The following is an 18,660-nucleotide window of genomic DNA, read 5'->3' as shown; positions in this document are numbered from 1 at the left end:
AAGGTCTGTTAGCTTTTGCTACTTGTGTCAGCACTTCCATTTCTTACTCAGGGAATTGGCATCAAGAGTATTAATTACAGAAGGCAGAACACAGTAAGATAATAAATGCTGAAGGAAATTCTCAGCTCCCTCAAAGTAGAAAGGAAAGAATGTAAGGATTTTTTTTCTTATCTTTAATGCCAATTAGTAAAGCCTGGTTGAGATCAATCATGGAATTCAAATGTAATTAAACATTGCTACAATAAATTACTATTATGGTTATTATTTACAACTTGGTCGTGGTTAATAACCAGTGAGACCTGTGCTCATTATAACAGATAATGTATAATTAGGTAACATTAGATACCTTATGCACTAAATGGCTGTCACAGGTACCTTCTTAAAAGTGCCTGTCACTATATTTTAGAATAATATAAAAAAAAATACTATTATAATAAAGCACAGTATAATGAGTAGGAGAAAGGAACAGGTTCTAAAAAACAGATGAGACATTGCTTGGTAAGTTGACATTTCAGAAATGCCCTCCCCTTCACTCATCTTCTAAATGAAAGGCAAGATTACTTTTAATTGCATCTTATGAGCATAGATGTAAGTAGTCGTAACTAAAAGTCACCACATTTGAGCCAGCTACAGTTTTGCTATTACAATGTAGAATAACACTTGAATTAAGGTTGCATCACAAATACCATTCTGCTCTGTTGCATTTCAAATTCTTAATTCTGAAATTTTTCAACTGGAACATAACTTTTTTGCCCCAAGATAAGGCTCTAATTCTTCACAAAATATTGTACAGGGACAGACAGATAAAGTGCTGTTCAAAGGAAGTTTCCTCCCTATAGAAAAGTTTAAGTAAAAAACCACTAACAAAGAAGATGTTCTTTTGTGAGAGAAGAAATAAACTTTTCCCATAATACAGAAAAAGATCTTGCTTTTTTAAATAGCTTAAACCACCGAAAACAGCAGAGGATTCAAAGCTGAAATTTGACATAAAAATAACCCTCACTAAAATGAAATGCCTATGAGTGTTTTATCAAAAATTGGTTTAGAAAAGCTTTTCAAAAGTGCACTGTCTGCATACATGTCTGAACGGGATTTTTTTTCTAAGCTTTTTAAGAGCACAGCTAGGGAAGACTGCTCCTAACGCGTGCGTGTCGTCAACTCCACAGGGAGGAAGAAACCCGAAGCCACACGAAAAATTGCTTATACTTCTGGTACTGTGTGAAGTTGTTTTTTCCTCAAGGAAAATCAACTTCCATTGCTATTTCACTATTTATAACAGTTCTGGAGCAAAGTTGCTGAATGGCATTAATGGTACTTTTATGTTTTCATTTTCTCAGGGTTGCTTTAAGGATTCAATAGCACTGGAGTTGGCTACTCTTATTTCTTACTCAAAAGTTTCTACTCCTTTTGCTGGACAGCACTGACACTCCTTTAAAGGTACCATCTTAACACAAAAACCCCATAAAGATTCCATGAATATAATAGTATACGATGGACTAAGCTGGAGTATCTCTTGCTGTACTGGAAAGGACTTTCTTTCAAATATTCCCGAGTACGGTCTCAGATGATTTGGATCTTCTGGCAGTGCTGCATGTCACAGCATGCACAATATACTGTGAAAACAGTAGCTGAGTTCAGTGTTACCAGAGCTAAGATGCAACATGCAGGTACTGTCATGAGAATCTTGCTTCTGACTTTTTTCAGATTAAATTCAAAATCTTAAAAATGTTATTGAACAAGCTTAGGTTCTCCTTCATATTTATAGAACACATACCCTGTGGGATTAAAAATCATAAGCATCTGCTTCAGTGAAGTTGGATGTAATAAGAGTATGATAACAGGATTTGGATTCTTTATGCAGAAATGCAGACTTTGTTTTGATGACGAATTGATAAAATCCAAGAAAGGACAGCTCTTTTTCTTTGTATAAAACCAGGTACAATTGAGAACAGGGGCTTGATTTCATTTCACAGTCTAATATAAAAGCTCATTAGCTCAGCGATCTTCAACTATCCCAAAGAGACGCAGCGTTTATACTGCCCTGCTTCGTTACATCTGTGTTTTCAGAACCACAGAATGGAATTTCGTTTTCAATCTTCATTTCTACAGCAAGGAGGTGTGAAAGGTTATTATCGTGTTGCTAAGGGAAATGCATCATCCCGTCATCAAAAGCCAATATTATAGACTGACAGTATTTGGAGAGGGTTATGGCTTGTAAAACTAGTCATTCACATTACTTCTGGAACAATATTGCTCTCTCTTGGAGTGAGTCGGGGAGAAATAACAGAAACTGTTACATTTTATATTACTTTCCTTTCTACTTCAGGGCATTGGCTGTAAGATGTATTTGACTTTTTCTTGGTCTGGCCTCCATTTTATTTGAATTCCAAAGGAAAATGTTTCCCGTTTTGAAAACTGACCAAAACCGAAAGATGAAATAATGCTTCCTGCCCTTTTTTTTCAGTTTCTTATACCATTTTCTACTATAAAATATAAAGGAAAGAGACTTTTAATATGAAGCCATACCTCCGTTTTTTTGTATTAGAGCAGCTATTCCACTTCAAAGAAGTAATTTACAACCCATTTGAGTTATACAACCACCATTTCCTTTAAAAATAAATAAAGGCTCTATGGTGTATTTGTCAGAGTGCTCCTAATGCAAATAGAACAGTGTTTACTTACTTCAGCTGATAAATTAAGCATGAGAGTTTATTGTAACTATTTCAAGTTAGATTTTCGTACCTCTTACACCTTTACCTGAGCAGAGCAGCCTCTTTCTTTGTATGTGATGTTTCTTAGGGGTATCCCAGGCACAAGGAGAAACAGTAACTACCGGATCTGCCTTATAATGTTGAGTAGACTTCAGTGTGCATTTAATGGGGTTTCCCAAGGAAAAAAGACAAGTGGGCTCTAGTATCTTGGCACACAATTGCTCAATTTCAGCCATATCTGATTGAGAGCTAGGGGTCTTGAAAACATTAAACCCCAAAAGTGGTATAAGAATCAGTGAACAGCTGACCACGGATATATCACCTGTATCTCCATTGATGAAACCCATCGAGCAAGCACAGTCCTTAACCGTTCTAGTAACAGGAATCACACAAATATGGGAAAAAGAAGAAAGAAAAAAAAAGTTTTTTAACGAGGTTGGCCCAGTCTGAAGGAGGCTGGTATTTTCTGTGCTGGATGCATGTGCAGGAGAGATGCAAACTTTACATTATCAAACTTCATTAATTCTACTTCCTCAGCCTTAATTCAGTGTCACCACAAAGCTACTGAAAACGAAACTCGAGCTACGAATTGTTTTCATACAGTAGGTGGAAAGTTACTGGGGAAAGGGCAAGTTTTAAAAGGGATGTTCCTGTGAGTGTAACTTTGTCCATATTATGACACACATTTAAGACAACAGAGCTGAAAACCCAACTTCCTTCTTCCTTGTCTGAGCAAACAACTGGCAAGGAAACCACTTTGCTTGCAGCCGCAGCACCACTCTGAATACCCAGGTGGCCTCAGGAGACCTCTTCCAAGAGTCAGGCTCTGCTTAAGGCCATTGAATGTCCTGGCACTGCATACCGTGAAGTCAAGAGAAAAAGTGACACAGGGCCACCACTTGATTCTCACAGCTTTAACCTTACGAAGTTACAGATATTGTCCCATCATTTATTATTAAAACTAACTGCAATGACAGGCCTGTGGTTTACACTGTATTTAAATCAAAACTGTTCTTTGACACATCTTTAATATCACCTGTATCCTTCTGGTAACTAATCATTGTTTCTTAAAACATGTACTTGAAATGCAACATAAAGAGAAATCTGTTGACCGAAACTTACATACACGCATATACAGGAATGCACACATCAAAATGTATCACCAACAGATGAGATGGATACACACAGTCTTATTAATGGTTTATAGCTCTAGTCTACCGGAAAAATAATCCTCTCAATACCAATAATGTTTTATTCTAGGTATTTATTGCAAAACGCATGGTATATATATAAGAACATCTGCTGAAATCACAGTAATTTAACTAAAAGGAAGCAGCAATAATAATACTTCATACTATGCCAGATAACATGATAAACCAAAATTCATATGCAATATTTATTATGAAATTAATTAACTGTACCTTGAAAAATAATGGCTCCTCAGGAAGAGGGCTAACAGGGAGTGAGGTGGTACTACTAGCTGGACTCATGTCCGTACTCTGAAAGAAAAGCACACAGGAGTTTGCATTCCAATCAAGTTCTGCAGACATCTTTTTACATTTTGGGGAATAAATAATAAAAATAAAAAAACAACCTCAAAACCAACACTGACAATCCAACAGAATTAGACTGACAAAGCAACTTCAATTAGCAAAAGTATTTCACTAATGAGCAAGTACTTTGCATTTTCTTCACTTTAAATGAACTCCCCATTCAAAGACTGAAATATATGCACAAATACTAAAACATGCTGTGTCTACAAGAGTAATACTAGAGGATAACTGAGAACACAAAACTTTGTTCATATAGAATAAACTATGATATATATATTTTTTAAATTTTTATTATTTATTGGATGGCCCAATAGTAAAGTTTGAAGGCAAAATTAACAGGTAAGAAATATATTGCAGGAAAGTATTTGGATCAAAGTTTAAAAAAAAGATCACTTTCATATGAGTCAATATATCTTACAAATGAGCATTACTATATGAAAAGAAACAGTGAACAACAAAGTTAATGAAAATAAGTCAGTATACTTCAATGGATCTATCCAGTCAAAATGCTTGAAAGAATGATCTAAAAACCTACATAACTTTTTTAGATAGTATTTCAGTAACCTGTTGATTAGCATGGTCATTACTTCTATAGATGTGACAGATATGAAAAGAAGTGTGGAAACTCTAAATAATTTGGAATGCTAATAATACTAAAATAATAAAATCTGGATTTAAAAAAAATACACAAACAATACCAAGATTGTTCTGGAGAAAACTAGAATATATGATACTTCTTGGGAAATAAGTCCTTAAGTGCTAAAATTTAAAAACCCACCACCACCAATAAAACAGAAAAGATGTAATGGAGAATATAAAAAAAACAAGTTTGCATGGGCCAGAAGTTCACTTCCTTTTCACACTGTGGCATTGCAATGCAGAATAATTTAATGAATTCAAATTATGCAATTAACTAATCAGATATCTGGTTTTGCATTGCTATGAATCTATTATGACCCCTTCGATAAGCCCAAATTCTGCAAGTGAAGAATACTGCTCCACCCAAGAAATTCTAACAGTTCATTCATCCGAAGATTTTTATGCAGAGATATCATATTTTATTCAACCAACTGGTACAGGATGAAAATTGAGACAAAAGTTTGGGTACAAAATCCCTGTGTCAGATCTCAAATAGAGGGCACAGACTTCAAAGTTAAGACCCTCTGAGAAAATCGCTGAGTTTAATTCGATACATATCAGTTACACCATACCTGAAAGAAAAGACAACAGTTACTTCCTAAATAAAAGGGACGCAAGTAAAGGAGAAAGGAAGAGGCCATGGTAATTATTTCCTAAGGGAAGGAGAGAGGCAGGTAATTTATAACCTATGAAACACAGAGAAGTTGTTGAGGAGCAAGGGAGATTATAACACGTCAGAAAGCCAGTATCCCTGTTGAATCCCTCGCTTTGGTATTCATAAACACTACAGATTTTAACACGGACTCCTGCATTTGATCATCAAGGAAATTGGCTGATAATATTTACTAAAAGGAAGTGACACATAGCTCTCAGGTTAAACTCAGAGTGCAGACAAAACTGGAGACCTCCTCTGTTAGAAGGTTCTGCCTCAAAAGCCAACAGTTCAGCTGAGGACTATTTATCTTTTAATTCACACACAATAGAATAAACCTATGAGCGAAAAAAAAAAACCAACAAGTAGCTGCTTTCTGAACCAAATCAAGTGCCCTGTGGCAGGAAGGCAGTCCAATCTTTTAAGCATTGAAACAGCACCAGTATGAAAATCTGCAAAGGAGATCAGTACCTGTACGCTACATGAGCTGCAAGTTCTTCAGTGATAGCTGGAACCTAAGAAATGTCGAACAGCTCTGAGGATGATGAAATTGCTTTGACAAAACTTCTCAGGGCACATCCACATGACGGCCTCAGGAAAACACCCACTCTACCGTGATGACTGGACACAAGCCAGCCGAGGTCGGGACGCCACGCTGATGTGGCACCGTGCCTGAACTAGAAAGGCTGCTGAGAGGTGGGGGATATTAGTAGGGGCATCATGACTATATAACTTCTGGATGCAAATAGTCTGTGTCTGGCCAGATAGGAGCATTGGCAGAAGAGCCCATGTCGGGCTACAGCTGTCCACATATACATACCCTCAGTGGCCCCTCTGACAACTTCAGTAATTTTCCTCTCTAAGAAATACAGAGCAGCTTCTCTCTCACTGTAAATTAATTAAATCCAGTGGCGCTAACAGTTTATTACAGCAGAGAATTTAGTGAGACAGTACCAAAAGGGTTGTTTCTCAACCTATTTAAAAATAACCTTGCAAACTAATCACTGCTTTGAGAGATGTTGTCAGCTTGCCCTCCTGAAGGGACATATTAACAATTTCAAACAACATCACACCTCCCACCTAAATTTACTGTCCATGGGGTATCTGTCATAATCACACTTTGCAGTTTAAAGCCCCCTATACACAAAAAAAAAAAAACCAACTACCTCTGTGATGAATTCACCCAACAAGGACTTTTTATTTGATGCTGCCTAAATCAACGCTGTTCTCATAAAAGCAGCATTCACTTGAAGTCTGGCTTAAAGTTGATAGATTTTAGTTATAAATTAACTAGAAGATGCTACACCATTCAGCTATAATCATATCTTACAAATTGTAGTAGATGTTAAACATAATCTGTACCATAATTATACATATTAGGCAAAATTAGGTAAATTAGGACATTTCTTAATTTTGCACTACCTTGTGATGCAACTGTAAAATTTTAAAATGTATTTTTGATGCACAGAGATACCATAGCTGGGTTTTGTAGACTGAGCCTTTTCCCTGTATCGCTGGAAACCTCTGAGTGTTCTGGAGGACACAGAATGTTGCAAAGCTTTAATCACCTAAACTCCACTTCTGATATGTCTGAATAGCAGGCAATTAAAGTATTTCTCAGAAAAACAGTTTAGAAAATAGTGTCTTGCCCATGTCAAAAACAACCTTGTGAGCTTTGCTTTCAGTGTTTCTAGGCCATTTTTTAATTTGGAGCAAGCTGTCAAAATCCAGCAAATGGACATTATTAAAATTTTGCCAATAATTGCTGCGTGATTACAATGATCAATGCTTAAGTTTCCTTCTAATTTCTAGAGTAAGTAAACATCATCCTCATTGCACAACTGAACACGTACCATGGTGTCCTGGTTTCAGCTGAGATTGTGTCAATTTGCTTCCTAGTAGCTGGTATAGTGTTGCGTTTCCAATTTAGAATAAGAACAATGTTGATAACACACTGATGTTTTAGTTGTTGCTAAGCAGTGCTTATACCAAATCAAGGACTTTTCAGCTTCCCATGCTCTGGCCAACGAAGAGGTGCACAAGAAGCTGGGAGGGAGCATAGCCGACGCAAACTGGCCAAAGGGACATTCCATACCATATGACGCCATGCTCAGTATATAAACCGGGGAGAGCTGGCCGGGGGGAGTGGGATTGCTGCTCGCGGATGGGCTAGGCATCGGTCAGCGGGTGGTGAGCAATTGCACTGTGCATCACCCGTTTGATATATTCTAATAGTAGTAATAGTAGTAGTATCTCTTCCTTTGCTGTCCTATTAAATTGTCTTTATCTCAACCCATGAGTTTTACTTTTTTTCAATTCCCCTCCCCATCCTACTGGGCAGGGGGGAAAGAGTGAGCAAGTGGCTGCGTGGTGCTTAGTTGCCAGCTGGGGTTAAACTATGACACATGGAGTCACTACCAGGCCATGCTCATCATTTATCTTCAAGATTAATGTTACAAATATGATTAACTATCAGGAAATTTCTTGACAACAGGGCAAAGGAAGAAAAGAAGTCTAAGAGAAAAAAAACTTTTCCCATTTCTGCATCCTGTTTGGAGACCAAGGATCAGGATCCTGCTTGAGGACAGATTCCCATCATTTTAGTCTGTCCTAGTTTTAGCTGGGACAGAGGTTTTTTTTTTAACAGCTAGAAAAACTCCATGTTTTGGTTTTACTCAGAGGCTCGCTCTGAGAAGAACGCTGATAACAAGCTGCCAAGGACTTTTCAGTGTGCCGGAGTGCAGAAGCACAGCGGGATAAGGGGGGAGCATAGCTGGGACAAGGGGGACACGATTCCCCTTGCGATTTGTGTGGAACTTAAGACTGAGGGCCAAACTGCCCAATTAGTATTCCATATCATGCAGCGTCATGCCCAGTATAAAAGCGAGGGTCAGCCGGGAAGAAGGGCTTTTGCGCTTTTGCTTTTTTTTTTTTTTTGCACTTTTGCTCTTTTGCACTTGCTGCGCTGTTGCTCTGCTGTTTTTTTTTTTCTTTCTTCTCTCTCTCTCTCTCTCTCAGCCCCTCTCTATTTCGGGGCCTCACGTTCGTCCGGGATTTGCAGTTTTTGGGACGAGACGAGCTTCGCATACGAGGGGGTGGTGAGCATCTATACTGTATTAAATCATCTGTATTAAATCATTCTTATCTCAACCCACGGGTTTCCCGTTTATCCCTTAATTCTCTTCCTCATTCCTGGGGGTGGGGGAGGGGGAGTGACTGGCTGTGTGTTGGGGGGAGGAAGTTTTCAACCTAACCCACGACACAGTCAAAGAGAAGGCAGCTCTTTCTGAAGCTGTTTTAAAGTAGTCACAGGCGTGGTTTTGTTTTCTTTTTTTCCAGTTGTGTATACCTGCCTCAAAACAGAATGCTTCATAAACCTGCATACTGATGTAAATTGTCTAACGGCAAATCGGAGAACGTAGTCAGTGTTTTTCCAGCAATACAGAAGATCACGTACATATAAATGCACATTGTTAAACCCATGCTCCTTTGAAAACAATAGTCATCTTCCAGTCTTCAGCAACTGTTCTTTAAATGAAAACAGATTCACCTCACCTCACAAACTGGGATTTTTCTTGCTACGAACCCTTGTTGTTAATCTGATTTTCTCTAGGAAGAGGCCTATCTATCAACCTTCATTAATTGTACCATAAAATACGGACCATCCACTGTATATTACCCACTGACAGAAGCCAATTTAATTCACTACAACTGCTTTTCAACAAGGGTAAATACTGCAATGATAGTTGGCAGACATTGACTTCTCAGGAGATCAGTATCGCAATTTATTGATCTAAGAAGTTAATACTGACAGAGAAAACCTTCAGCAGATATTAGAGCTAGAGATCAAATAAATCTTTATAATAACTGAAGAAAAGAAAAGGAAAGACAAGACAATCTGTGTACTTTATAGCTTCTCCTAAGAAGTAGTGGATGAGTGTTGAACTTTCAGGGTGATAGTTTTAGTCGTATCATAAGTTATGCCACTAAGCATCATTTTATATTCTAAAAGTTGAGTAGAACTAGGAAATTAAAATAAGTGCAGTCCGCAAACTCAGTGACATTTTGATATACTGAATGTAATTATGGCCTGCAAATGGATTTATTAATGGGTCTGCACAACACTTTCATGAAATGTTGTGCTTAAATATTATTATCCCGTTTTATCCACAATAGTGAAAAAGAAGGCAAAGTGATTTGCTCAAAGCTATGAAGGGCTGTTAGAAACAAAGATAGAAATCAGGAACTCACAAGTCTAAGCACTCCAGTTGTTCATGTAGAGTGTGCAATGCTCCCCTGCATACTTTTGGAGTGCTGTGATTTCTATAGTAGTTTCTATATTATTTAACAACATAAAGAGTTTTTGCTGATACATACACTTCCTGTAAATAAAATTACTGTAAACAATTGAGGCCAGCAAAGTCAAAATTAATTTTGGTAACTAAAAATAGCAGACACACTAAATGAGCTTTCACCTCCCATACCCCCCCCTCCGCATTTTAGTTATTTTTTTCCCAATATGTTCACTCTCACTCACTAAGCTTGGAAGTGCCTCCTTACAATGTGTTTAGACCTATTTTCTAACACATTTGAATACAATCCAGGTGGTTATTCATAAACCTACTTTATGTGTCTTTTATTAGTAAGTATAGTTAATTATTCTTACTAATCACTACTATGTGCAATTATCAGCTGAGACATTTGATTATTGTTTTCAGGTACTTGCCCGGTACATCGCCCAGGGCTTGCAGATCCCGTAACTTAGAAGGCTGCGGGAGTCTTGGATCTGACCTTAGTTACTGTAGCTCCAGTCGCAGGGGAGAACCATAAATTACTGCTTCTTGCTACCTCTTTTTATGCTAGAACATGAGGTGTGGGTAGCAAAATAAATTTATAGTAGTTCAATTATCTACTGGTTCTCAACCAGCACTTACTTTACAGGCAGAGAGATTAGCCTTGATTCCTCTTACGAACTAAGCAAAACTAATCAGCTGAGCTGTCAAATGCCAGCAGGAAATTTCACCTCATTTAGGATACAATGCTGATCTGTCACTGAACAGCATTTGTATGTCTCGTACTGTTTATTTTAGAAGACAGTGAGTTCTCAGGAACTCCGAGCAAACACATTAAATGTAATATTTGGCACAATAATTTTTTTCAGTGAGGAGGGATCGGGATGAAGGATATTTCGTTGACTTCTATTTGTTTCTACTTTGAAAAGTAGCTGGAAAGATGCTCTTTTAGCCTTTTAATTAGGCTAAATTAATTATAAATGCCATAATCAACAAGCAACATAAAGAGTGTATAACCAGTCCATGGTTTGTTGCAGGGCTACAGTGTTTGAAATAGTTTAGATTCAGATTATACTTTCACATCGTTTACTTTAAATTTAATATATATTTAATTTACTTAAATATTTAAATTTACTAAGCTAGATATCTCTCCTCTCCTTACATTAAATGCAGAAGTGTAAGAATACCAAAGTACCAGACACAAATTGCTATTTTTATCTGCTTTTCAGTTTCTAAAAGTGGCAATATGAGAACACTTAACATATAAAACATCTGGTAGCTGGCATAAGGACAACACCTTATTAAACATGTTTTTAAACTTGTAAACAAAGTAGAAAGCTGAACTAAGCCTCTAAATAGAGGCTCAAGAATTGGAGGTTGCTGGTTTGCAATTGAGTACATAGAGAGGGAAAAAAATGGTCTGTTTTTATAAGCATATAAATGTTACATTTCTCATAATAGAAAATGACATATATATCACTACATAACTAGCAGATTTATTTAATGGCAAATGTCCCTTCCTTTCTGCTGTTTATTTTCGCCTTGATTTTTCATTGCTCATCCTTCCAGTTGGTCTTTATTCCCCACTTTGCTTCACAAGACTCATAATAAACAGAGACACGAGTTTCCTTGGTCAGATCACTCCCCGGCACACAGAGGTTAAGTGAAGGGTCCATTCATATGTAGGAGAAAACCACTTTCACCTCCCCAAACAGTAAATTCAGCTGGAGTTTATCTCTGAAAACTCCCTTCACTTCTATCCGCAAGCAGAATGTAATTTCAAAAGTAATTTGGACAACGACTTTGGGGTTAACATGTCTTTGTGACGAGTACCACAGGATCACCAACGACTGTCACTGTGTGAGTTAGGACTGCTACTATGACACATTATATTAAGTGCAACTCCAGCCATATTTTTACCCTAATGAAAACCAGGGGGTTTCTCTAGCAGATGCAAACGCTTTGTTGACAACACAGTGGAGAAATGATTTCCTTGAGCAAAACTCTACTCCCTCTTCAGTTTCTATTGTTTCTTTCATACTTCATTGACTATACTATCCAGCCTTGACATTTTGTTATTGTATATTCTTCCCCAATAATATCATATAACATCAGCTTTTTCTGCTCTTTCAGCAGTCAATTGAGAGAACCAAGTACTCTCCTGGGATTTTAATCTGCAGGCTGCCTATTTCAATTGCTTTTCTCTCCTCGCAGGAGATCTTTCAGGTTCAAATATACACTTTTTTTTTTTTTCTCAAACTGCATTCAGTGTTTTAGTAAATATGACAGTTTGTACTGGTTTTGGCTGGGATGGAGTTAATTTTATTCACAGCAGCTAGTATGGGGCTATGTTTTGGATTTGTGCTGAAAACAGTGTTTATAATACAGGGATGTTTTGGATACTGCTGAGCAGCACTTACACAGAGTCAGGGCCTTTTCTGCTTCTCACAACACCCCAGGCTGGGGGGCACAAGAAGGTGGGAGGGAACACAGCTGGGACAGCTGACCCCAACTGATCAAAGGGATATTCCACACCATACGCCGTCATGCTCAGCATATAAAGCTGGGGGAAAGAAAAAGGAAGGGTTGATATTTGCAGTTATGGCATCTGTCCTCCCAAGTACCCATTATGCATGGTGGAGCCCTGCTTTCCTGGAGGTGGCTGAACACCTGCCTGCCTATGGGAAGCAGTGATTGAATTCCTTGTTTTGCTTTGCTGGCGTGCACAGCTTTTGTTTTACCTGTTAAACTGCCTTTATCTCAATCCACAAGTTTTCTCATGAATCATAGAATCGTTTGGATTGGAAGGCACTTTAAAGATCATGTAGTTCCGAGTTACAACATCCTGCCATGGGCACTTTTCTGATTCTCTTCTCCATCCCACCAAGAAAGAAGTGAGTGAGTGAGTGGCTGTATGGTGCTTAGTTTCCGGCTGGGGTTAAACCACGACGTAGTTGTCTTATACAGCAGGTTCAGTGACTTTTTTTTTAACTCCAGTCACAAAGACATTTTCTTTCTCCAAAGCCTGCATCACAGCACTAAGAGTAACGACGCTGATACTCCATACTACAGCCATAGCCTGAATCTGGAAGAAAATGTCTGTATCCACTCAAAGAGTCTATCAGCAAAGTATCTCCTACATCTCCCTGCATATAGATCCATCAGTTTTCTGTCTTTCCAAATAGAACACTTAGAAAAGAAGTAAACAATTCATTAAACTGAGAAGGATCAAATCCAATAATAGAATTGCCCCTTCTCTCTCCCTTACATGTTCATGCATGTTCTGCATCATTACTTACAACATACTGAGACTGAGATATAAGCTGGAGCCAAAAAGATATTGATACAAACAACAGATGCACCTACAATTACAATTAAGAGGATAAAAACATACACAGGATACACCTACATGTGCTTCTGGATATGTGGAAATAACTGTCTTGAAGTGTTAGGAAAAAAGTGCTCCTGAAAACAGGTTGCTCTGTAAGTTCATCTGAAGCATCCACAGATGGCCACTGTTGAAGCTAGAGATGGATTTAGGCGCCAATTTCAGCAAAACAGTTCCTATGCTCACATACTCATACAATTAACTGTTTTCCATGAAGCTCTAAAAGATGCTTATGATCTCCCTACAGCCTGTGTAACAACTTTTTTTAGTCTACAAGAGAAAGACACAATTCTTTCGAGACAAACATCTATTTGCATTTGCTATTAACAAATATTATTCTTTAAGGTATACATTTTCTCATACATTACACTCATGTCCAAAAAAACAACACTTGCTTTACTGTTCAGTACATCCCTATCCCATATTTACGTATGGATATCAGTGATATCTCAAGCAAAACTGTGGTCAATTTCCTTTCCAGTTTCCAGAACACATATTTTTTAACATGAATGAAGACAATGTTTCATAACAGTAATAAAATTTATTTTTAAATGTGAACATAATGAAGCCAGCCTGATTTTGATTAATAATTTGCTGCTCAACTGTCCAGTTGTTTTTTACCTTTGTTTTACTTTGTAAGCATCACGAACAACAATACTAGATTTTCACACTGGGGTTTTAAATGTGAGGCTATGCTTTATTTTTCTGCATATCTCAAAGTTTCAGATGCCTTCAATTGCTATGCATTTCACTGAGGTTTTAACAAGCCACTTTGCACTTTCTAAATGTTGTGACTGCAATTATTCTCACTTCTTCATTAGTTCTCAGAAGAGTTTTTACAATTTCAGCACTGAACCACTTCTGACAGGGTATTTCAACTTATTTTGATGCAGAGGCTTCACTCTCAAAACTGTCTTGAATTCCCAATAACAGCTTAAAGGAAAGATGTTAAACATCTGTATGTGTCTGCTGCTAAACCAAGGCAGACAGATTTTTTTTTTTTTCCCCACTGCAAGAAAAGAAGCAAGTGACATTTAACAATTTGAAATACACTTTCCCTGGCTGCAGCACTTCTGTATGATGTTGTTAGAAATAAAAGGTAAACAATCAGTACATAAGTTTTACCATATTACTTGATTCACAGTGTTTTTTATAGTAACATTCTTTAATGCTTTTAGCAAGTGCAATCCCATTGTGTAAAACAAGGCAATATTGCAGCTTCTGAAATGTAGCAATTCTGATTACCTTAGACAGTTTCAAAGCATGCTAAGCTTGCTTTTTGGTTCAGCAAGTGGGTTTCATGGTGGCATCGGCCAAGGCAGAACAAATATCCCTTGATTTTGTAAATATGTGGTACTTTGAGTTTCTACCTTCAGACAGGAGCTTTCATTCTGAAGGGAAAGATTAAGAAGGGTAAGGCACAATGGGAACTTTAACTCCTGCCTTGGCAGAGGGTTCAACTGAAACTACCCCAACTGCAGTAAGCTCTCCCCAGTCTTTCTAGCTCTACTTGCTCTTCCTCCCTTCCCCACTCTAATATTTACTTCTCTTCCCACCCGCTCAAATCAAGATCTGTCAAGATTGTCTCCTCTTTCTGACCTCACAGGGTAACTGCACAGCATCTTCTCTTCACCATGCTTCCCACTCCCGCACCCGTCCTCTCACCAGTACTACTCCTGTTGTGCCATCCATCTGAACCTGAAAGTCTTCCCACCTTCTCTACCTTTCTCCCCTTTTTTGGTCCATGCCCATCCCCTTCAGCCCATATATATAGGCCGATATACATAATATTAATATCTATATATACAGTACATGGAATACCTATTACTATATATTTTAATACCTATTTACATACAAAAAAACACACAGAAAATTAACTGAAGGAATCTCTTTATGTAGTTGCTGTGACGCCGCAGCCATACAATTGGTTTGCTACTGAAAAGATACACAGTGAAGCTGGTCAAATACTGCCCGTCTGAAAAATATGTCAAGTTTCTTTTCAGTGAACCTTCATTTTGACAAAGCTTCTCAGCCTCAAGCTCTGTACAGTCTGGGGAGGCCATAGTGTGTTACTTAAGAAACTGATGCAACTTGCAAAGGAATGGTGGAGTTAAAGTTGCCTGTACTAGTACTTAAGCATTGCATTATTGTTATTTTTAGAGCTCTCAGCTGAGCATTTTTCTTTCATTTTTGTGTTTTGCAATGGAATTATATACTAAACTTGCTGAGATATTTGCAATGGAATTATATATTAAACTTGCTGAGATATCTGAATAGCATTTTATAAAGCCATTAGCAATAAAATATTCATTTTTCATTTATATTATGTCCAGGAATACAAATGAGTATAATTTCTTCCTACCCTTCAACATTAATAGGGTAACCAGGGAGAAAAATTGAACACACCTTTCACATACATTTAACTAAAATAAAATATAAAGAGCTTTTAAAATGAAAAAATACTTAAAAAAATGAAATACTGTTTTGTTTTCTTTGGCAGTATTGTTACATGCATCTCCACTATTTATCGATTTTATTTATTTTCCAGTTTGGTACTTCTACAAAGCAAGGTTAAGGTACTGGCTCAATCACCAATGTGATAAATCAGTACTCCTTGAAATAGTTTCAGTAGAACTATCACAAAAATGAATCAGCAAGAGTCAAAGCAAATGAGGAGGCATGTCAGAAAACTCCAAGGCTCAAGCTACAGGCTAGGAGTTTATTCACATTCATGTTATTCCACGAAGCAGCTGGCACCCTGGCTTATCTGACGGCAATCTCTCTACATGGCTCCATTTAGGTTCTTTTATCTGCTCCTTTTCCCTTCCCCTTGCATCCTCCACTACAATTTTAGCTCTCAGCAGCTGCCACTGCTTACAAGAATCTCTGTAGGCTCAGTTACAGTAAAAACAGAAGTTTTTCTTGGCGTCGTCATTGCATCTTTCACTCCTCAGCACCACAGAGGTGATGGCAGGTGCTAACACCACTTGGCTGCCGCAGGGATGCTGTGTGCTTCTCACTGCACCAGCTGCTTCCAGAGGCAAGCTCGTGAAGAGCAAACCACACGTGACTACCTCGTCCCAGGCCTGAGCTGTCATCTCAGTTATAAGCAAAAGCTAGTTCCCCAGCTTCTTCCTAAAACGCCCAAGAACTCCCAGGGAAATTGATATCTGAAAGGATATAAAACAACACCCAGAGAGATCATAGGATCTGCAAGCAGGAGACACATTTTGGGTGTAAGCGACGTCCCTCAGCAGAGCTGGGCTGAAAAGCCTGTCTCATGTTATTCCTTTTGTACTCTGGCTCTTATCCTACTGCTGCTCCCAACCTTTCAGGGGTGCTAAGTTCAGTACAAAAACTCCATCAGTCTGCTTTTCATGCCTCTTAAAGTTGGGAAAATTTTCTATTCGTCTGCATCAGATACTGCATACAAAGGACAATCTCGGAAAGGACGTTGCTCCGAGAGAATAGACACGAAGGTTTTTTGGCAAAGAGTTTGCACTGGAATACAGGAAATGAACAGATCAAATATAAGAAACTTTTAGCACATACACTGCAGATGCAAAAACGTAGTTATGGAACACCGTATTTTCAACAGAAGACATCAATATTGAGGGAATGCTGAAATTGCTATCACCCATGACCATCTATTTTATTATACCTTTCGATTAAAGACCACATGCTTTTCTTGCCAGAAGTTCTGCTTCAGTCAGAGCACATGATGATGGCTTTAACATACAATACTCATATTGCAACACTGGGATGTTGCAAAGGGTCTGGAAGCTGCCCACAGGATCAGAAGAAATTTCTGCTGTCAGGTTTTAATCCTTTCTATTCTAATGGCTCTATTTCTTTCACTCAGTTATGCTTGTCCTTCAGTAGTATAAAGTCTAATTGGTTTCTGTATTAGAAGGGTGATGGATAGGTGCCCAGAAGCAGTTTTAACCCTTGTCGTAGCCAGTGACACAGAGTTCAGTACCAGGAGTCCAGGGAAATCCTACATTAAACAAAACTACATTACTACACTTTTTCAAAATAAGGAGAATTTGCACCTTTTACTGATGTCTCTTGAAGACAATATATTAACAGTGAATATAAATGGCTTGTACATCACTTCTCATTTGTTTTCTGCAAAGAAGTTAGAGAATATCATGTCTAGTAAGAAGGGAAAAAAAATGCCATTCTGTAGCTTTTTAATGGATGCATCCAAAAATCCAACAGAAAATTTTCATTGTTTCATTCATGAATGAGAACAACAATTTTCATAGCACTATTGCCGAATGTTTTCTACTGGTTATTGAAGGCAGGTACCTAAACTTAAATTTAGGTAAAAGTACTCCAGTTAGGAAAGCTAATTGCAGGCATATATTTTCCATGTCTACAACATCACACAAACTAGAAAATAATGAATACCATTATTTCCATCTGTTTACCCCAACTTTCCTAAAGCAAAGAATTTTGTTTTTAAAACATCACTAGTAAACCCTTATATTGGGAACATGTGAAAAATGAGCCTAATTGCCTGAAAGTCAGACTGTGTTATTTTAGAAAATATGATATCCAGCATCCCAAAACCAGGAACTAAAACCACCCAGACATACAACTGTATGGATTTTGTAGGAAAACGATGGACTATGCCATTCTTCATGAATTATGATCCGGCCATGCCAGAAAGGAACCATCTCACCAAATGCAAACTGAATCTAGGTCAAATACATGTATTGAATATATGTAGTAAAAGTAAGAAAAATCATAAACCTGAACTCAACTATCAATATTGTTAAACTGTTTTCAGGGGAAGCTAGCACAGCTTAAAGCTTAATTAGCAGAAGGAAACTGCTCTTCAACGATTGCTAGAGCCCCAGAAGACACCTCCCTTCCCAGTTTCCAGTTTGGAAACTGGCTTCCAAATGCCTACAAATGTCTTCCCGATGTCTTGTTTCCACATGGATTTCTAACCAATCCTAAATATTAGAAAAGAAAAAAATGCACAAGATGTCCAAGTATTATATGAACAAGCAAATAATCTCAATCTATTTTGAAAACACACTCGTTCCACTGAGCAGCAAAAGTAACAAACCTTTTGAAACAATTCTGGCGAGAAAAGGGAGTTTTTCTTTGAACGTAGGATGTCATATAATGCCAAATCATCAGACACACATGTATTGGCCTTCAATAGATTCACATAGCAGTGAATTACAGCCAACAGTCACAAATTTAAGTGAATGATGTTCCTGTTTTGCAAGCCATTTCAGGTAGATGAAGGGTACTGCCTGCGTGGAGTGTCATGTAGAATTGGGGCCTGAAGTAGTGGATCACAGCTAATAAAGTTCAATTTATGAAATCAACACCAATGGGAAAAGACAAGGAAAAATTAAGTGGGGAAAAAACGTAAAAATGCATGAACATTAAAATAGCATTGACA

The 18,660-nt window shown here is 37.8% G+C and overlaps 1 protein-coding gene across 3 annotated transcripts in view; it reads right to left on the bottom strand.

Annotated features, from left to right (window-relative positions):
- Positions 1 to 18,660, bottom strand: part of CCSER1 (coiled-coil serine rich protein 1) — a 677,421-nt gene that overhangs the window by 386,962 nt on the left and 271,799 nt on the right. For all 3 annotated transcript variants that reach the window (XM_086612211.1, XM_086612212.1, XM_086612210.1), the window contains exon 6: positions 4,133 to 4,210. In XM_086612211.1, the coding sequence (XP_086468337.1) occupies positions 4,133 to 4,210 (78 nt within the window). The remainder of the gene's footprint in view (positions 1 to 4,132; positions 4,211 to 18,660) is intronic.

The sequence above is a fragment of the Tauraco erythrolophus genome, chromosome 5, assembly GCF_009769465.1.
Source record: "Tauraco erythrolophus isolate bTauEry1 chromosome 5, bTauEry1.pri, whole genome shotgun sequence".
NCBI lineage: Eukaryota > Metazoa > Chordata > Aves > Musophagiformes > Musophagidae > Tauraco > Tauraco erythrolophus.
This window is presented reverse-complemented; position numbering and strand designations above follow the sequence as displayed.